The sequence below is a fragment of the Callospermophilus lateralis genome, chromosome 2 (genome assembly GCF_048772815.1).
Source record: "Callospermophilus lateralis isolate mCalLat2 chromosome 2, mCalLat2.hap1, whole genome shotgun sequence".
Taxonomy (NCBI): Eukaryota; Metazoa; Chordata; class Mammalia; order Rodentia; family Sciuridae; genus Callospermophilus; species Callospermophilus lateralis.
Genome location: NC_135306.1, coordinates 138,097,154 through 138,112,372, shown reverse-complemented (window position 1 = coordinate 138,112,372; position 15,219 = coordinate 138,097,154). Strand labels below are relative to the sequence as shown.

Sequence of the window (15,219 nt, the reverse complement as noted above, 5' to 3'; positions counted from 1 at the left end):
GGAGATTATAGAGACTTTATCATTAATTTAATGCAGGCATCTAAAAAATGCTTTTGGGTCACAGATCTCATTGGCAATAGAGGGACGACTATAGATCCCTTCTCAATATATACTACACTTAAATGTATAAAATAAAATACATAATATTATAAAATCAATCAATTATATTGAAATACAGTTATCAAAATGTTAAAATATTGTGATGCAATAGCAGACTAGTAAGTTAAGAGCTGACTGCTGCTTTACATTATTTTTGAGATCTGCCACAATTATAATATAATATGAAAATATTTATAGTTTCCATTGGTGAAAATGTCACAGGCACTGCCAGTACTACTGTGGTTTGTTGTCTATATCCGGATTGTGGAAAATATATCAATTAGAGGGTTAGTGAAAACTAAAATGTAACTGTAATGTTAGTGAAAATAAAATTGTGATTGTCCAAGTTCATAGATTCTCTTAAATTCTATTCATAGTCTCATAGGTTAAAAAAACTCTGGTCTAACAGAATTTCTGGAAAATTACCCAAGAACAGATGAGATGCAATTTTCGACTTTTCAAAACTGAGATTAGATATCCTGCTTCAAATTTTAAAAGTTCACTTAATACTAGCAAATAAAAAAAGAAAGAAATATACCTTGAAACATAGAGTAAGACGTTAGAATATTAGAGATAAAGAGAAAATCCTAAAAACCAGACAAGTAGGAAGACAGATAATGTACAAAAGAAGAAAAATGAGAAACATTAGATATCTAATTAGCAAATTATATGCAAGAAAACAATAAATACTTTTAAAATGCTGAGGGAAAATTTACTTTGAATCTATAAGTCTACAGATAACCAAATTTATCTTTAGTTTAAATAAAGTGAGAGTAAAATAATATTTTTGGACATTTAGATACATAACAATTAGCACTTAAGAACTAAAAATAAATTCTAGTGAGAAAAAAAATTAGTATAGAAGGAAATGTTAGAATGCCAGTATAATATATCCTAGCTGGAAAAAATTATGTAGCATAGTAGTATATAAAGTGAAAGGTGAAAGGTGAAGGGGCTCTGCTTCATCCCTTTGTTGTGTATTCCCACATAGCTTTTTCAATGATTATGTAAACAAGTACACAATTACATACACATGCAATACCTTTTATTATTTAAGCAAAAATTTGCTCTGTATAAAAGAGCTTGTGCTCTTTTCCCCTTTCAATATAACATCATGAACACCTTCAATACTGGCATACCTTACTATTTCTAATATCTGTATTCCATAACATGAATGTATCATAATTTATATATGTCCATTTACTATGGACATTTAGATTTTTACATTTTTTTTATCTTATAAAAATGCTTGGAAACAAAACAATGCTTGGTAAATTTTTTTGTCTTCATTTCTGTAGAACAGTGACCTAGAATTAGGATTACTGGATCATAGGATATGTACCTTTAAAATATTGATAGATCCTGCCAACATAATTCTAATAATATTGAGAAATTACAGGTAGACTCAAAGAATATAATATGCAGTATTTCAAAGAAGGAACTCTCCACACATGAGAATAGACACAGAATTTGGTCAAGTTTTTTTTTTTTTTTTTTTTTAAGAAAGAGAGAAAATTTCCATTATTTTGAGTACATAAGACAGATGGCTTTGTCCTCCAGACCATGTGGAAGATAGTTTCTCCAAAAGATTACATATTAATCCTAAGAGATTTAATATGCAAGGAAGTCTTGTTCAGTTAGGTCTTATTCTGTTAAAATCAGATTATCAAATAAATTCTTCAGATAATTTTATCTTTACAAGATTATCTTAATGAGAAATACTTCTACCTTTGTACTTGATTCTAACCATAATGCAACACTGATTCATACCATGAAATTGAAAATATCCTTGATAAAAGTATCTGCATCATCTTAGAATTTGTAATATGCAGTCATGAAAATGAGCATGTTTAGGCATGTATTTAAGATGTTGTGAAAACATTGAAAATTTTAGAAAAAATATAAAGCATTCATTATTTGAATCTTCAAATGAAAATATAACTATAGAGGGTTAATTACAAAGGTACATTTTCAAATTTTTTGCAAATACTTGAGTATGCCTATATAGTAAATACTGGGCTAGGCACTAAAAACATTGCATTGATTTTGGAGGAAACTGTAGTTTTGAAGAAGTTAATGATTTGCATGTATATCAGTTCTCTAAAATACTTTAAGCAAAAATATATATCCATTTTGCAAATGGATAGTGTAAATTGTAGAGACAAACAATAGCATTTATTTTAAAATTGACAATATAGTATGAGAACCATCTGCCACACACACACATAAAAAAAAATGCAAGAGATGCTCTCTGCCTTCAAAGTATCTTTTACCTTCAAAGCAGCTTTTTTAAATTACCAGAGTTCTAAAAAATGTTGAATGAAAGCAGTAGAACCCTCACAAAGAATATAAACATGCCTGTTCTACATATATGTCATTCATGGTTTCCCAAAGTAAATGTGAAATGTTAGAAAAATGAGGCATCTGATCAAAGAAGGTCACAGAGGTGTAGCAATAAGAACAGAGAAGACATAGCTAACTCCCAGAAATGTTTAAGAATTACAATATGGTCAACAAGTAGCACATTATAGCTACAACTGTGAGCGGATTCAAACAATGCAATTTAAAAGGGCAACAGGCAGAACATATTATGTATTATCTACAAAAATAATTATAATTTATTAGAAATAATAACATTAAGGATAATTGAAACCCAAAGTGGATGAGAAGATAATCAGAATTTATCTATTTTCCATGAATTCAAGGGTCCAGGCCCAAGTAAATTATATCAGTTATATATCATAGAACTATAAGAACTTGCAGATATTGTGGAACTCTAGGGTTTATGGATAGTTTCTGTTCCTGGACAGTTTGAGAGGACAGAAACTTGAGGTTAGGATAATATTGCCATAATATGGACCCCCCGAAAAAGAATAAAAGATCATTGCTAGAAACTATAGACTGGGGTGATAAATTAAAAATTCTATACTGGAGGCATTAATTTGTGCCCTCAAAATACACTTGTGTGCTAGGTGCTGAGGGAAAATAAAATGATGAGAAATAGGAATATGAGAATAGTCTTCTTCATGAGAAGACCTGAGATAGTTCAGAAAGTAAAACAAAAAAATAGCAAATAAATAAGAAAATTTAAGTTGTAAATATTCTTGAGTCTTGCTTTTTAAAGAGTATAATGTTTTATATTTTTTCTCCATAAAGGCTTTCATTTATTTATTTTTTAAATATTAAATGTGTTCTATGTACAAGAACTGTGGTATGTGGTACAGAAGGTAATGAGGATGAATCAGATTATATCTTGCCTTCAGTGAACTTATGATAAGAGAAAAGTTTATTAAAAATACAAAGTTATGTGATGATAATCAGCTTATATTAGTTCATTCGTAACAGGCTATAAAGTTGCATATTTAGTCACTTTAAACAGGAAGATAACACAGTCCAAAAGGGTGAAAAAGAATCAGTTGAGAAGATTAGTTGGTTGTGTTACAGGTAGGCTGATGGTGGGAATTGATGTTTGTGGCTGAGACAGTGCTAAATCTCATTTCATCTTCCATTTAAGGGTGCAGAGAAAGACTACATTTCCTGGTTTTCTTTAAAGATAGATTGAGGTTAAGTGACTAGGTTCTGGAATGAGATATCAAGCAGAAGTAATGTACATACCACTTCAAGACTGACCTTTAAAAGTAAAAACAATTATCAATACCTATTAAAGTTAAACCTATGGTTGTGCCATGAACTAAAAACTCCATTCTTAGATGTATGCACAAGACAAACAAGATAGATACATTTTCTATTTTTTCACCTACAAAAGACTAAAGATCATTGCTGGTTTATTCATAATAGCCCCAAACCTGAAACAACTCAAATGTCCTAAAATGTAAAAATTGGGCTGGATTCGTACAATAGAATTTTACACAGCAATAAAAACAAATGACTGATAGCGGCATACAATAACATACATAAATTTTGTGTGAAGGAAGCTAGATACACAAAAAATTCAGTTTATGCTTCCATTAATATAAATTATAAAAACAGGCAAAATGAAGCAATGGTTTAGAAGACAAAATAATGGTTGTATAATCTGGGCATGTGCAAAAGAGAAACTTCAGGGCTGATGAAAAGTCTCTGTTTCTATTTGAATAGTAGTTTTAGGAAATGAAAGGAAATGAAAAAATCAGTCTGTACACTTACATTTTGTGTATGCTACTGTGCACAACAACTAAAAAATTATGCATGCACACAAAAAGATCAAGCAAGGAAAAAAAAAAGAGTGACCCATTAAAGGTCAATAAAGATGGAGGCCTTATACTGGAATCACTATTTAGAGGAAAGTTGCCTAGAAGAGCTGACCAAACTTCTTTGGACTTAATGTAAATAAAAAAATAATCCTTTCTTATCTTAAGCTCTCTGAGATTTAGGGTGCATTTAGTATCTTAGCACAGCCTAACCTTTCTTGGCTAATATTCTGTTCGTATTCTACAATCTGTCAGGGCTGGTTTTGGCAGTACATCAAGGGAGACTATCTCTCACAGACTAAGTGACACAAAAAACAAATATATAATGAATGCCTAAATCGCAATGTCAATTCAGTAAGTGACAAGGAGGGAAAAAACCCACAATTCTCATAAACTTGAGTATCTGGTACCATGATCTAGTTCCCCTTTCCCACTTCAGACAGACCAGCCTGGGAAGTCAAACCATAAGGAAAATCTGTTTAATGCACCTGATCTCAGAGTATTAGATTCGTCAAATGTTTAGCTGGGCGTGGTGGCACATGCCTGTAATCCCAGATAAGGGAGGCTGAGGCAGGAAGATCACAAGTTTAAAGCCAGCCTCAGCAATTTAGTGAGACCTAAGCAACTCAGGGAGACCCTGTCTCTAAATAAAAATACAAAGAAGAGTTGAGAATGTGGTTAATTTCCCCTGGGTTCAATCCCCAGTACTAAAAAAAAAAAAGTTTTAAGGACATCCTTCCAAGAAAGCCCCAAACTCTGTTACATAATGGTGATAGTCAGTAAGTCTAGAATATGGAGGTCCTTGGGTGATAGTTCTCACTCCGAAGTCTTGCCTGAATTGTCCCAGTGGTTCTTCCTTCTTCTTCCTCCTCCTCCTCCTCCTCCTTCTTCTTCTTCTTCTCCTTCTCTTTCTTCTTCTTCTTTTCTTGATTATAATTCCTTCAGCACATTTTTCTTCTTTAGACAGGTTATTGAAAAAGTCTGACTTTTTAGACGGATGTAGCTGGCTTCTGAGGCACTCTTTTTATACATCTCCTCTTACCTATTTTGATTTTAATTTTTTTCCTCTAAAATAATAATCAAGAACATCAAATAAAGACACTGAAAATTCTATGAAGTATACTTGAATATTTTATAAGATTGTTTGAGATGATTTTGTGCAACCCTTGAAGGCTTGAAGTGAAGAAATTATTATCAGAGGCTAGAGAAAAAGGGATCTTTGTAATGTAGTAGAAAAGAGTTTGCTAACACTGTTGCCTGCTGAAATGTGGAAAAGAAAACATATCTAAGAAACTGGCACATTTGGTTAAGGAAATTTCCAGGTACAATATTGAAAATGCCAACTGATTTTTAAAATATTTGTATGATTAAATATAGAGAAATGATACAAAAGAAACCATTCACTTTTAAAGCATAATTTGGATAAAATATCAAGAATTTAGGATCTTTGGGTTAAAAAATTACTAATTTTTATTCCCAGCCTCTATATTGTAAAAGATTCTGAAATTAATGCATTACTTTAAGGACAAATTTAAATCCAGGATATAGCTCTAAGACCCTTTGTTAAGACTTGAAAAATTTAAAACTGTTCTTCCTAGAACCTTTAGTCACACAAGAGGCTTTCTGAGTATATCAAAGGCATTTTCATAAGACTCTTGGCTCTAAACCAAAAATAGAAAATGTATGTCTCAGAGATTTATGGGTGTGTCTGCTTTCTAATGATGTATATTATAATTTGATGTATAAGAAGTCCCTAAGTTTTAAAGAGAATTGTATCAGCAGAGGTACTGCCTGTTTGGATTGGAAGGGCATATCTTTTAGTACACCAGCTTTCAATGTTTATGTGATAAACATTTATGTTTACATCTTAAAAACTGAATAGAATGTTTTAAATGAGATGAGGTGTGAAAAAACCCTAAAGTTATATTGTAACAAAAAGAGTCTCATATGTAGCTATTTTGAAAAGCTTGTCTATTTTCAACAAAGGGAATATGTTGAATGTTAGTGGGATTAAGTGTTATACTGAAGCATGAGTAATAGTTTCTTACTGTGCTTGTAACTGGTACAAATTTCTACAATGGTTGCATGTAGATCTGAACAAATACAGTGTTATGAAATCTTCTGCCGATGATCTTAAGATCTCTTCATTCTTTTTCAATGATATCTTCAAAGCCAGAATCTTACAAGAGCAACAAATTTTTGCTTAGCATCTCTTCAAACTTCAAATCCACCACACATTGACAGATTTGTTTCTTTCTCTCACTGTACATCTTTGGAGAAACCCTTTTATTCACCTTGTTGATGAACTCTAAGACTTTTTTTTCTTAATTTAAAGAAGAAACAATGAAGGTCCAAGACAGTATCTAGTGAATCCACTGTCATAGCCAGTATTAAAGAATAAGTGGGCTATGTAGATGAATGTTGAATGTTACCCTTAAACTTAATGGTGGCATGATGAGATGTCTTTCTTTTGAAAAATAGCTTGATATTATGTATTATATTATATATCATAAAAATAAATTCACAAATGTAAACTACTGGTTTACTGAAAACTGCTCTATTTTCCTGCTCTGGGAAGGATCCTTAGAGTTTTCCTGAAATTGACTCTTTGCTACTCAATTTATCAGCACTGCCATCTTTGGCATCATTGACAACAATAATTCTGCTCTTTTCAGATTAAATTTTTAGTCTCCATTTAACACTTTATTAAAAGAAAACTCCTGCTTTTAATTATAATTTTAAAATTTCCTTAATTATTGGTGTATATTTGCTATACTCATATTTTCAGTCCTGAGAATTGAACCCAGGGCTTCAGGCAAGCTCTCTGCTACTGAGACCCTACCCCTATACCTAAAATACTATTTTTATAGTACTGAACATCCCAACATTGCTTGTATTTGATATTTTACTTTAAATGCCTGTCATGAGTCTTGGAGATGATGTGTAGTACATTTTATTTCTTCTAATTTAAATGTAGGATATTATTTATCATTTTCTTATGGACCATCAGGTTTTCAGAAATGCATTATTGAATTGATTATCAAAGTTAAGTAACATAAAACTTCATTGCTATTCCTGTAATTCCTAGGATAAGTTCATGCTGTATGCTTTTAATCCTCTCAATTTTTGAATTGGAAATCTTTAAAATAAATGAATTCTCTTGTTCATATTCTGCCATTGTATATTGGGTTTATTGTTGCATCTGGTCCTCAGGAAGATATGGACTTTGAAGAGGAGGTGATAACTGCATGGTTCTTAAGGCTGCCTCTCATGGGAAGGGAAAGTATGCTTATTGGTGAGAAGAATGATGTGCTTAGATGTTTGGGTAGTTGGAGCCATAGAACTATGGCAGACTCTGCTGGTTGCCAGAATATCTCCATTTTGCTCAGTAACAAACCCCAAAATGTTAGTTGTGCATTTGTTTCATCAATAAAAACTACCAAATTTCCTAGCATCTCTTCCAACGAAGGTGGTTATGTTACTAAACTTTGGCCATGGGATGTTTGGATATACTGAGAATTTTCTTAAAAAGAAGTTTGTCTTTTCCCTTTTCTCTGATCTTTCTGGCTAGCATTTAGATGTCATGCCAGGTGATGTGGCCATTTTATAAGTCAGGGTGGAAATCACAAGTTACAGTTGGTAGAGCAACTTGTTGGAAAGAGTTTGGGATTCCTGATGGCTGTGGAGCCACCATCTCAGCCAGCACCACCTATGTTTACCTGAGAGAGACACTTTTATCTTTTTGCCATTACTTGGGGCTTTTCATCTGATTTTTCCTCTTTTATTTCCTTCAAACAACTTATTTTATCTTATCTGGTTTAGTTTTCTTGCATATTGTCTTACTTCTTCCTTTAGAATAAAGGTTTCATCTTGTTTACATCTGTCTCTCCAGGATTTGGAATAGTGTTTAGAAATAGTAAAGGCTTAGGAAATATTTGTAGAATGAATGAAGATTAGATTAGAAGGGACTGCTCTAAAGGTAGTAAGTTCCTGCTTAAGAAACTGTAGAATTTAGAATTCTAAAGAAACTGGAAGTTATTACAGATGAGGAAACTGATGTGACTCTTAGGCCACACAGGTCCCTTGTCATGTCAATCCGTTGTTTTTCAAGCTGTCTATCCAGATGAGTTCTAACACATCTCTACTATTTATTGATAAGCACCCATCAAAGATGCTGTAGATAGGATTGCTTGGTGGCTTAGGATTTGCAGAGGATGACCTATTGCCTTTTCCCCACAGGTAGGTGTAGGAACATTGCAAACAGATTTTTCAAGCCTTCCCATGCACCTGTGAACTTAGAAAGCCCAGCAGGCAGTCTTAGCAATTATTACCTGGCACTGTCTGGAGGGAACTGGCAGTTTTGCAGAGGATGTTTATCCCAGGTGTTCCTCTGGCAAATCTCTCTACCAACTCCCAACAAAGTCATGTAATCCCTTTGTTTCACTACCCTCAGCGTAACTTGGCCGGGCTCTGAGAGGACAGAGACTGAGTAGGATTTAATCAATTAACCTACTAAGATGCTCCCGCCAGCGCGGCTACACTCCAGCGAGGGGGTAGGGAGGCTGGCGCGTCTATCAACAGAGCTCCCAGCACAGGAAGCGTGAGGTCTCCGAGGAAGGCCCTCACATCCCCCGCTCCCGGGGCAGCGCCGGGCTCCGGGGACAGCTCACGCCACGGCAGCGAGAGCGCGCTCCGGCGGAGGCCTGGCGGAGGCCCGCCGCAGGGAGCGCGCACGCTTCGCCTCTCCCCGCCTCCCGGGTGCGTGCCCCGCCCCCTCGAGCTGCTATACGCCGATCGCCCAACATCCGAGGACTTTGGCCCAGAGTAACCCAGCTCGCGTGACCTTTACCCTCCATTCCGCACCTCTAGCTACCCGCCCCGCGAGAGGGCGGCGGTTGGGCGCCCGCGCCGCTCGGTCCCGAGCCCCAGCTGTCCCCCTCCCGGCCCCTCGGCGCTTCTCCTCGTCATGGCGGCCCTCAGCAAGTCCATCCCTCATAACTGCTACGAGATCGGCCACACTTGGCACCCTTCCTGCCGGGTCTCCTTCCTGCAGGTCACTTGGGGCGCCCTGGAGGAGTCCCTGAAGATCTATGCCCCCCTGTACTTGGTGAGACCCGCCGGCCTCTCCCCCAGATGGAGTTTAGTGTGGAGGATGGGCCGGGGTTTCAGTCGGCGTCCCTGAGGGGCCCTGGGGGACTCGCCTGCGGTTGCTCTCTCTTTTGGAAAGGTCTGACAGCTTTGGGTGGGTGAAAGGCTGCGGGGAGGTCCTACCGGGCGGATGTCTCAACTTCTACGCGGGAGAAGGGGGAGGGGAATTAGAGGTTGAGCTGTCACCGAAATGCCTGTTGCTGGTAAGACGATGGGCACCCAACTTTTAGGATTAAGTGTAGGACATTTAAAATCCTGAATCCAGGGACCTGCGTTATTTTCCCTCTCTCTAGCCTTGTGATGGAGAGGTGTTTGTAGGTCAGCGAGGCAATGAGAATGCCTGCAATCTTTCCTCATATATCTATTTTTTTTTTAAATGAAAGAGGGCATATTTCACCTTAAGACCCTGTAGCCACAGATCTTGTCTCAGTTTGTGATGACAGGATTGTGACTTGAGGGTTTTGCAAGTGTATTTGCAAGTTCACAAAAAAGACTCCTTGTTTGAGATTTTGTGTGATGATTTAAAAAGTCTAGCGTTTGAGTCAGTGAAGATGCTTAGGAGATTTGATTTTTGTCATCTAGGTCATTTTATTATACAATTTTATACGTAGGGCAGTTAATAGAGAATATTTGGAAATATGTGTACATAACACTGAGAATTGTTAAAGATGTTTTATTCTTAAATGTTACCAGCATCTTTACTTCAATAACTTCATCCTGGTATTAAAGATTTATTACTGTGTCCACTGAAGTTTATTGTCTCATTTTCTTGCCTATAGAGTCTGTGTCCTAAGAAGGCAGAGATTTTTTTTGTAAGTTTCCTAAAAGTTTTATTCAATATTAAACGGATGATCAAGTATTTCTTACTTCTCACTGAAGTCAGAATACCCTAATGTGCCTGAAAGTGTGTCACAGCTCTGTTTTTATTATAACTTGAAAAGTCTGATTAGTATTACAGAGATAATACAAGATAAGATGGTGACTTTCTCTGAAGTTGAAGGAGTCAGTTTCATTTTTATGGTGTAGATTGGTGTTTCTCAAATTTTAATGTATTAGGAATCCCCTAAGGATCATGTTAAAATGGGGGCTCTTAGTCAGTAGGTCTGGGTGAGACCAGGGAATCTGCATTTTTAAGGAGCTCCCAGCTAATGTTGATACTGGAGGGAACACTTTGAATAGTAAGTATGGGCCAATAATAAACTTATTAGGAGTGGGAAATTTCTTTCTTGATTTTCTTTGGCAAAGATTCATGCTTATCTGCCTTTCCATATGAATTGTGGCCAGTCTATGGTTCCAATTTTTTTTTTTCTTTTGGTGTTGGGGATTGAACCCAGGGCCTTGCTCATGTTAGACAGGTGTTCTACTGCTAAGCTATACCCATAGCCCCAGTTTTTTTTTTTTTTTTTTTAGTGGAACATCTGTAAACATTGAGTTCTAGATATATACAACTATACAAAATGATTATTCTTGGGCTAGGGATGTAGCTTAATGATAGAGCATTTGCCTAGCATGTGCAAGACCCTGAGTTCCATCCCCACACCACACACGTAAAAGACTCTTTCTGATCTCAGAAGATTGTGAACTAGGTGGAAAGAGAGTTTATGCTATGGAATTTCTCCCTGTAAATCCAGCACTTACTTTCCTTGTTTGTTCATTCATTCAACAAGCAATTTTTAAAAATATCTTTAGCCTAGACAATTTATTGATTATATTCTGTAATAGGAAAGTTTGGGAGAGAAACTGGAATATAGCCTCCCTTTCTAGCAAGGTATGGTGGGTGGGTAGGAATTGGGAAAAGAGTTGTGTTTTTACTATTATCTCCAACTGGATTAAGTATTTCTAGACGATAAATTTTCCATCTCATGTGGCCTTGTAGCTTTTACAGTGTATTTCAAACAGTGTAATTTAACTTTGGGTTTTTACTTATCAGTGGTTGTGAAGTAAAATTAGTGGATATTTACTAGCATTTTACTTTAAATGAAATAGAAGAGATTAGAAAATTTTAGAGTGCATTGTTGGTATTAAAGTTATTTCATAACAGACTTGTTTCAGTTATATATGTATTGTATGGGTAGAGCTACTTAGAATATATAGCAATAGTATGCCCTTTGTAAGTGTGGGTTAGTTGTTGATTAAATGTGTATCCCTATGTGCCAAGATGCAAGGTGATATGGTGGGGAGAAACTGGGCTTTTAAAAGGGATCAAGGATATCTGGATTTGAATTTCAGTTACCATCTGTTTGATTCTGTGCTTGTTACTTTTATATTTCTTGTGAGAATGAAATGAAATAACACTGGTGATGTACTGCATATTTTCTAATTTATAATACATCCTGAATAGTCATGTAGGAGTGAATTTCACTGGTTAGCTCAGGAAGCCTTCTTGGAGGAAGAGGAGTTTAACTTGGGCCTTTAAGTTAAATGTGGACAGATATTGATTCATATAGTAAATATTAGAGTGCCTTTAAATTTTTTTTTTTTTTTTTTTTTTTTTTTTGTAATTATTAGAGACTGAACCCAGGAACACTCTACCACTCAGTTACATTTTTATTTTTTGGTTCCAGGAATTGGACCCATGGTACTTTACCACTGAGCTAAGTCTCCATGCTCTTTTTAAAAATTTTTAAAAAATTTGAGACAGGGTCTCAGTAAGTTGTTGAGGGCCTTACTAAGTTGCTGATGCTGATCTGGAACCTCTGATCCTCTATCTCAGCCTCCTGAGTAGATGGGATTACAGGCGTGTTCTACCATAACTTTTTGGAATGCTTATTCTTAATGGAACAGAGGTAAAAACACAAATTGAGGCAGAAATCTAAGTGGATTTTTTGTAAGAGCAGCAATATGTCCATTGTCTAAAACAACTTTGGGTGCAGAAGTTATGATTGATGACTTCTATTTATTGAACACTTAAGTGGTTAGTCCTTCATATATTTTATTTAATCCTTGTATAACCCCATTCTTATTATCTATTATCCTCATTTCATAGATAAAAAAACAAAGTTAGAGAAGTTAAGTGATTTACAACATTTAGAGCTAGTAAGGAAAAAAGAGACAGGATTCAGTTCTTGTTTTTTTACTGAAAGTCGGACTGAAGGTCAGAGAAAAGGAGATATTGAGAGTTTTTTTGAGCCAAGGGATTACAAGTACAAATGTACTTTGAGATGATGAATTTGGGTAGGTGGATTCGAAAGATAGTGAGGAATTAATGCAGTAATTACCAAGGTAGTAGAAAGAGTCCTGTAGACTCTCACCTTGCAATTTATTATCAATGTGAATTTAGGAAAATTACTTCATGTCTTTGTATCTTAATTTCCTTGCTTTGAAGAAGATACTTGTACTAATGTTTTGAGGCTTTTATAGGGACTTAAATGGGATAGTAGTGTGTAGGAATAGCTGACACGTAGAGGGCCTTAATAAAATGGTGTTATTTTTGAAATATTGCATTAGTCATTATCTCTGTCTCCATCTCCTGTTAGAACAATTAGTTTTTATTAAGAACCAGCATAGTACTGCAGTTAAGTACATGATAAGTGTCTGAGTGGGCACAGGTATGAATGAAGGAATACATGACTAATGCAGAATTGAGGAGACACTGGGCAGGTTGGCCAGAGCAAATGATGAAACAGTTCTAGAGGCACTTCATGGAAGAAAGAAAAGTACATATAGACTGAGGACACTGGGGCAACATGAGTATATTTAATATTTCTAGGATTTCAAGTTGGTCTGATTGGTGCATTTGCTATCATTGATAGATACAGAGAAGTCCTGAAGGGAAGCTAGTTTGGGGCAAGATTTTTCTGGAGCCTATAAAATGGCTCTTATCGGCTTATTATTTGAAATATTATGTATTATACTACATGGATTCTTCTCATTTCTATCATATTTACTCTCTTATTCTATGCATCTGTTCTTATGCTTATATTTTCATTTTTTTATCTACAACTGTTCTTGATATTTACTGTCTGCTTACAACATTTCAAAATGTAGATGTATTCTTCTTTTTAATAATGAACATTTTGTGTTTTTACAGTTTGTAAAAAACATTAATCCTCATTCATCAATTCACTCTTGTAGTTTTTTAAAAAAAGATTCCTACATATTTTGTAACATAGTATACCAAAAATGTATTTAGGAAGTATATTTTATTTCTTGGATGTTAGTTATTGCCACGTGTTCAAAGAAAGTAGTACCCCTCACCATATACATACACTTGAAATAGTTGTTAAACTGTAGTGCCCTTGTTTTTTGTAGGGAATTTAGAATGCAAAATTGCCCATGTGAATTCTATGCTGTTCAAGGCACTTAGGTGCCTTTCCTATTCAGAAGGAAAACTTGTTCACTAATTTCCCAGGTAGTTGTTGATCTTTCTTAATTATTTTTTTCCCAGGTAGCTTTCTTTAGGACTTCCAGATTAGGGTAATAGCATTTACTCTTAGCTGAATCCAAAGTACAGAGATTCTTTTGCATTTTTGGGAAAGGACGATTTAAACATTTGTATTTTCATTCACCTTTGGGTGTGTATGTTCTTCTTGAGAGTATGAAAATATTTGCTCAATATCTACTCCCTGTGAGCCATATACTCTTGCAAATCTGTTGTTACAATTTAACAAATCTGTTAGATTATAAAGGATCAGTTCATTACCTCTAGGCCTTGAATAAACATTTAAGCAAGAGTTAGAATTCCTAGTTAGTTGTGAAAATTTGAAAACCACTGAGGAAATCACATATGATATGGACTGAGTTTTTTAAGGTAGTGGTTAATAGGTTTTCTAGAGAGAAACAAGAGCAGCAATGAGACTGTTTTGATTTGGATCTGGAATGTCCCCCAGATGCTCATGTATTGAAGATTTGATTCCCAATGCAGTTATGTTCAGAAGTGGGGCTATTAGGAAATGATTGAGTCATGAGGGCTTTAATGTCATCAGTGGATCAATCCATTAATATAGTAATAATTTGAATAGATGATTCGGAGGTGCTAGAAACTGTAGTAGGTGGGACCTAGTTGAAATGAGCCAGTCCTTGGGAGCATGTTTTTGGGGACTATAACTTGTCCCCCACCCTCACCATTCCCATTCTCCATCTTTACTTCCCAGTGACCAGAAGATGAGCAGCTTTGCTCCACCATACCTTCCCAGCCATGATGCTTTTTGTCTTACCTCAAGCCCAAAGCAATGTAACCTGTTGACCTTGGACTAGACCTTCTAAAACTATAAGCCAAACTCAATCTTTCCTTCTCTAAGTTGTCTTTCTCAAGTATTTTATCACAGCAACACAAAGCTAACACAGACTTTTAAAATTTTTTGTTAATAGGCATTTGCTTTTTTTTTTTTTTTGCTTAAAAAAAAAAAAAGAAACCCTAGAGTCATTAAACAATGCCAACTTCTGAGAATAACTGTCTGGATTATCTGACCTTTGACTGGTCAATGAAATTGTAAATCTGTGTCTAATCTCCTTTTAATTTTGCTTGAGGCCTTGTTTAAGGGGTGTAAATCAGGGCTCATTTTATCTCTGTCTTCAATAAACAAATGATTTTTACTTGGTTTGTCATTATTCCATAAGAGATGGAAGAAAGTCATTTGATCTTTTTTCTTTTAAATGAGAAATTAAAAGATGAATTTGATTCATTAATGTGCCCTTTTGACTTTGTTGAACTTTTTATATGTGACTTCTTGTTATTCTTTGGGTGTTCTCTGTTGAGTACAAAGTACAAGTTCCAGCATATCACTTCTAGTTGAGAGCTGAGAGTTTACTATTGCAGTAAACACTTTTTTTAATTGATTTT

At 35.3% G+C, this 15,219-nt stretch overlaps 1 protein-coding gene across 10 annotated transcripts in view; it reads left to right on the top strand.

Annotated features, from left to right (window-relative positions):
* Positions 1-9,117: 9,117 nt before the first annotated feature.
* Tmem135 (transmembrane protein 135) overlaps positions 9,118-15,219 on the top strand; it is a 224,596-nt gene continuing 218,494 nt past the window's right edge. For 3 of the 10 annotated variants that reach the window (XM_076846542.2, XM_076846538.2, XM_076846536.2), the window contains exon 1: positions 9,118-9,396. In XM_076846542.2, the coding sequence (XP_076702657.1) occupies positions 9,256-9,396 (141 nt within the window). In that variant the 5' untranslated portion in view covers positions 9,118-9,255. Of the gene's footprint in view, positions 9,397-9,577; positions 9,641-15,219 lie in introns of those variants that run through there. The other 7 variants (XM_076846541.2, XM_076846540.2, XM_076846543.2 and 4 more) reach the window with 5 other exon arrangements.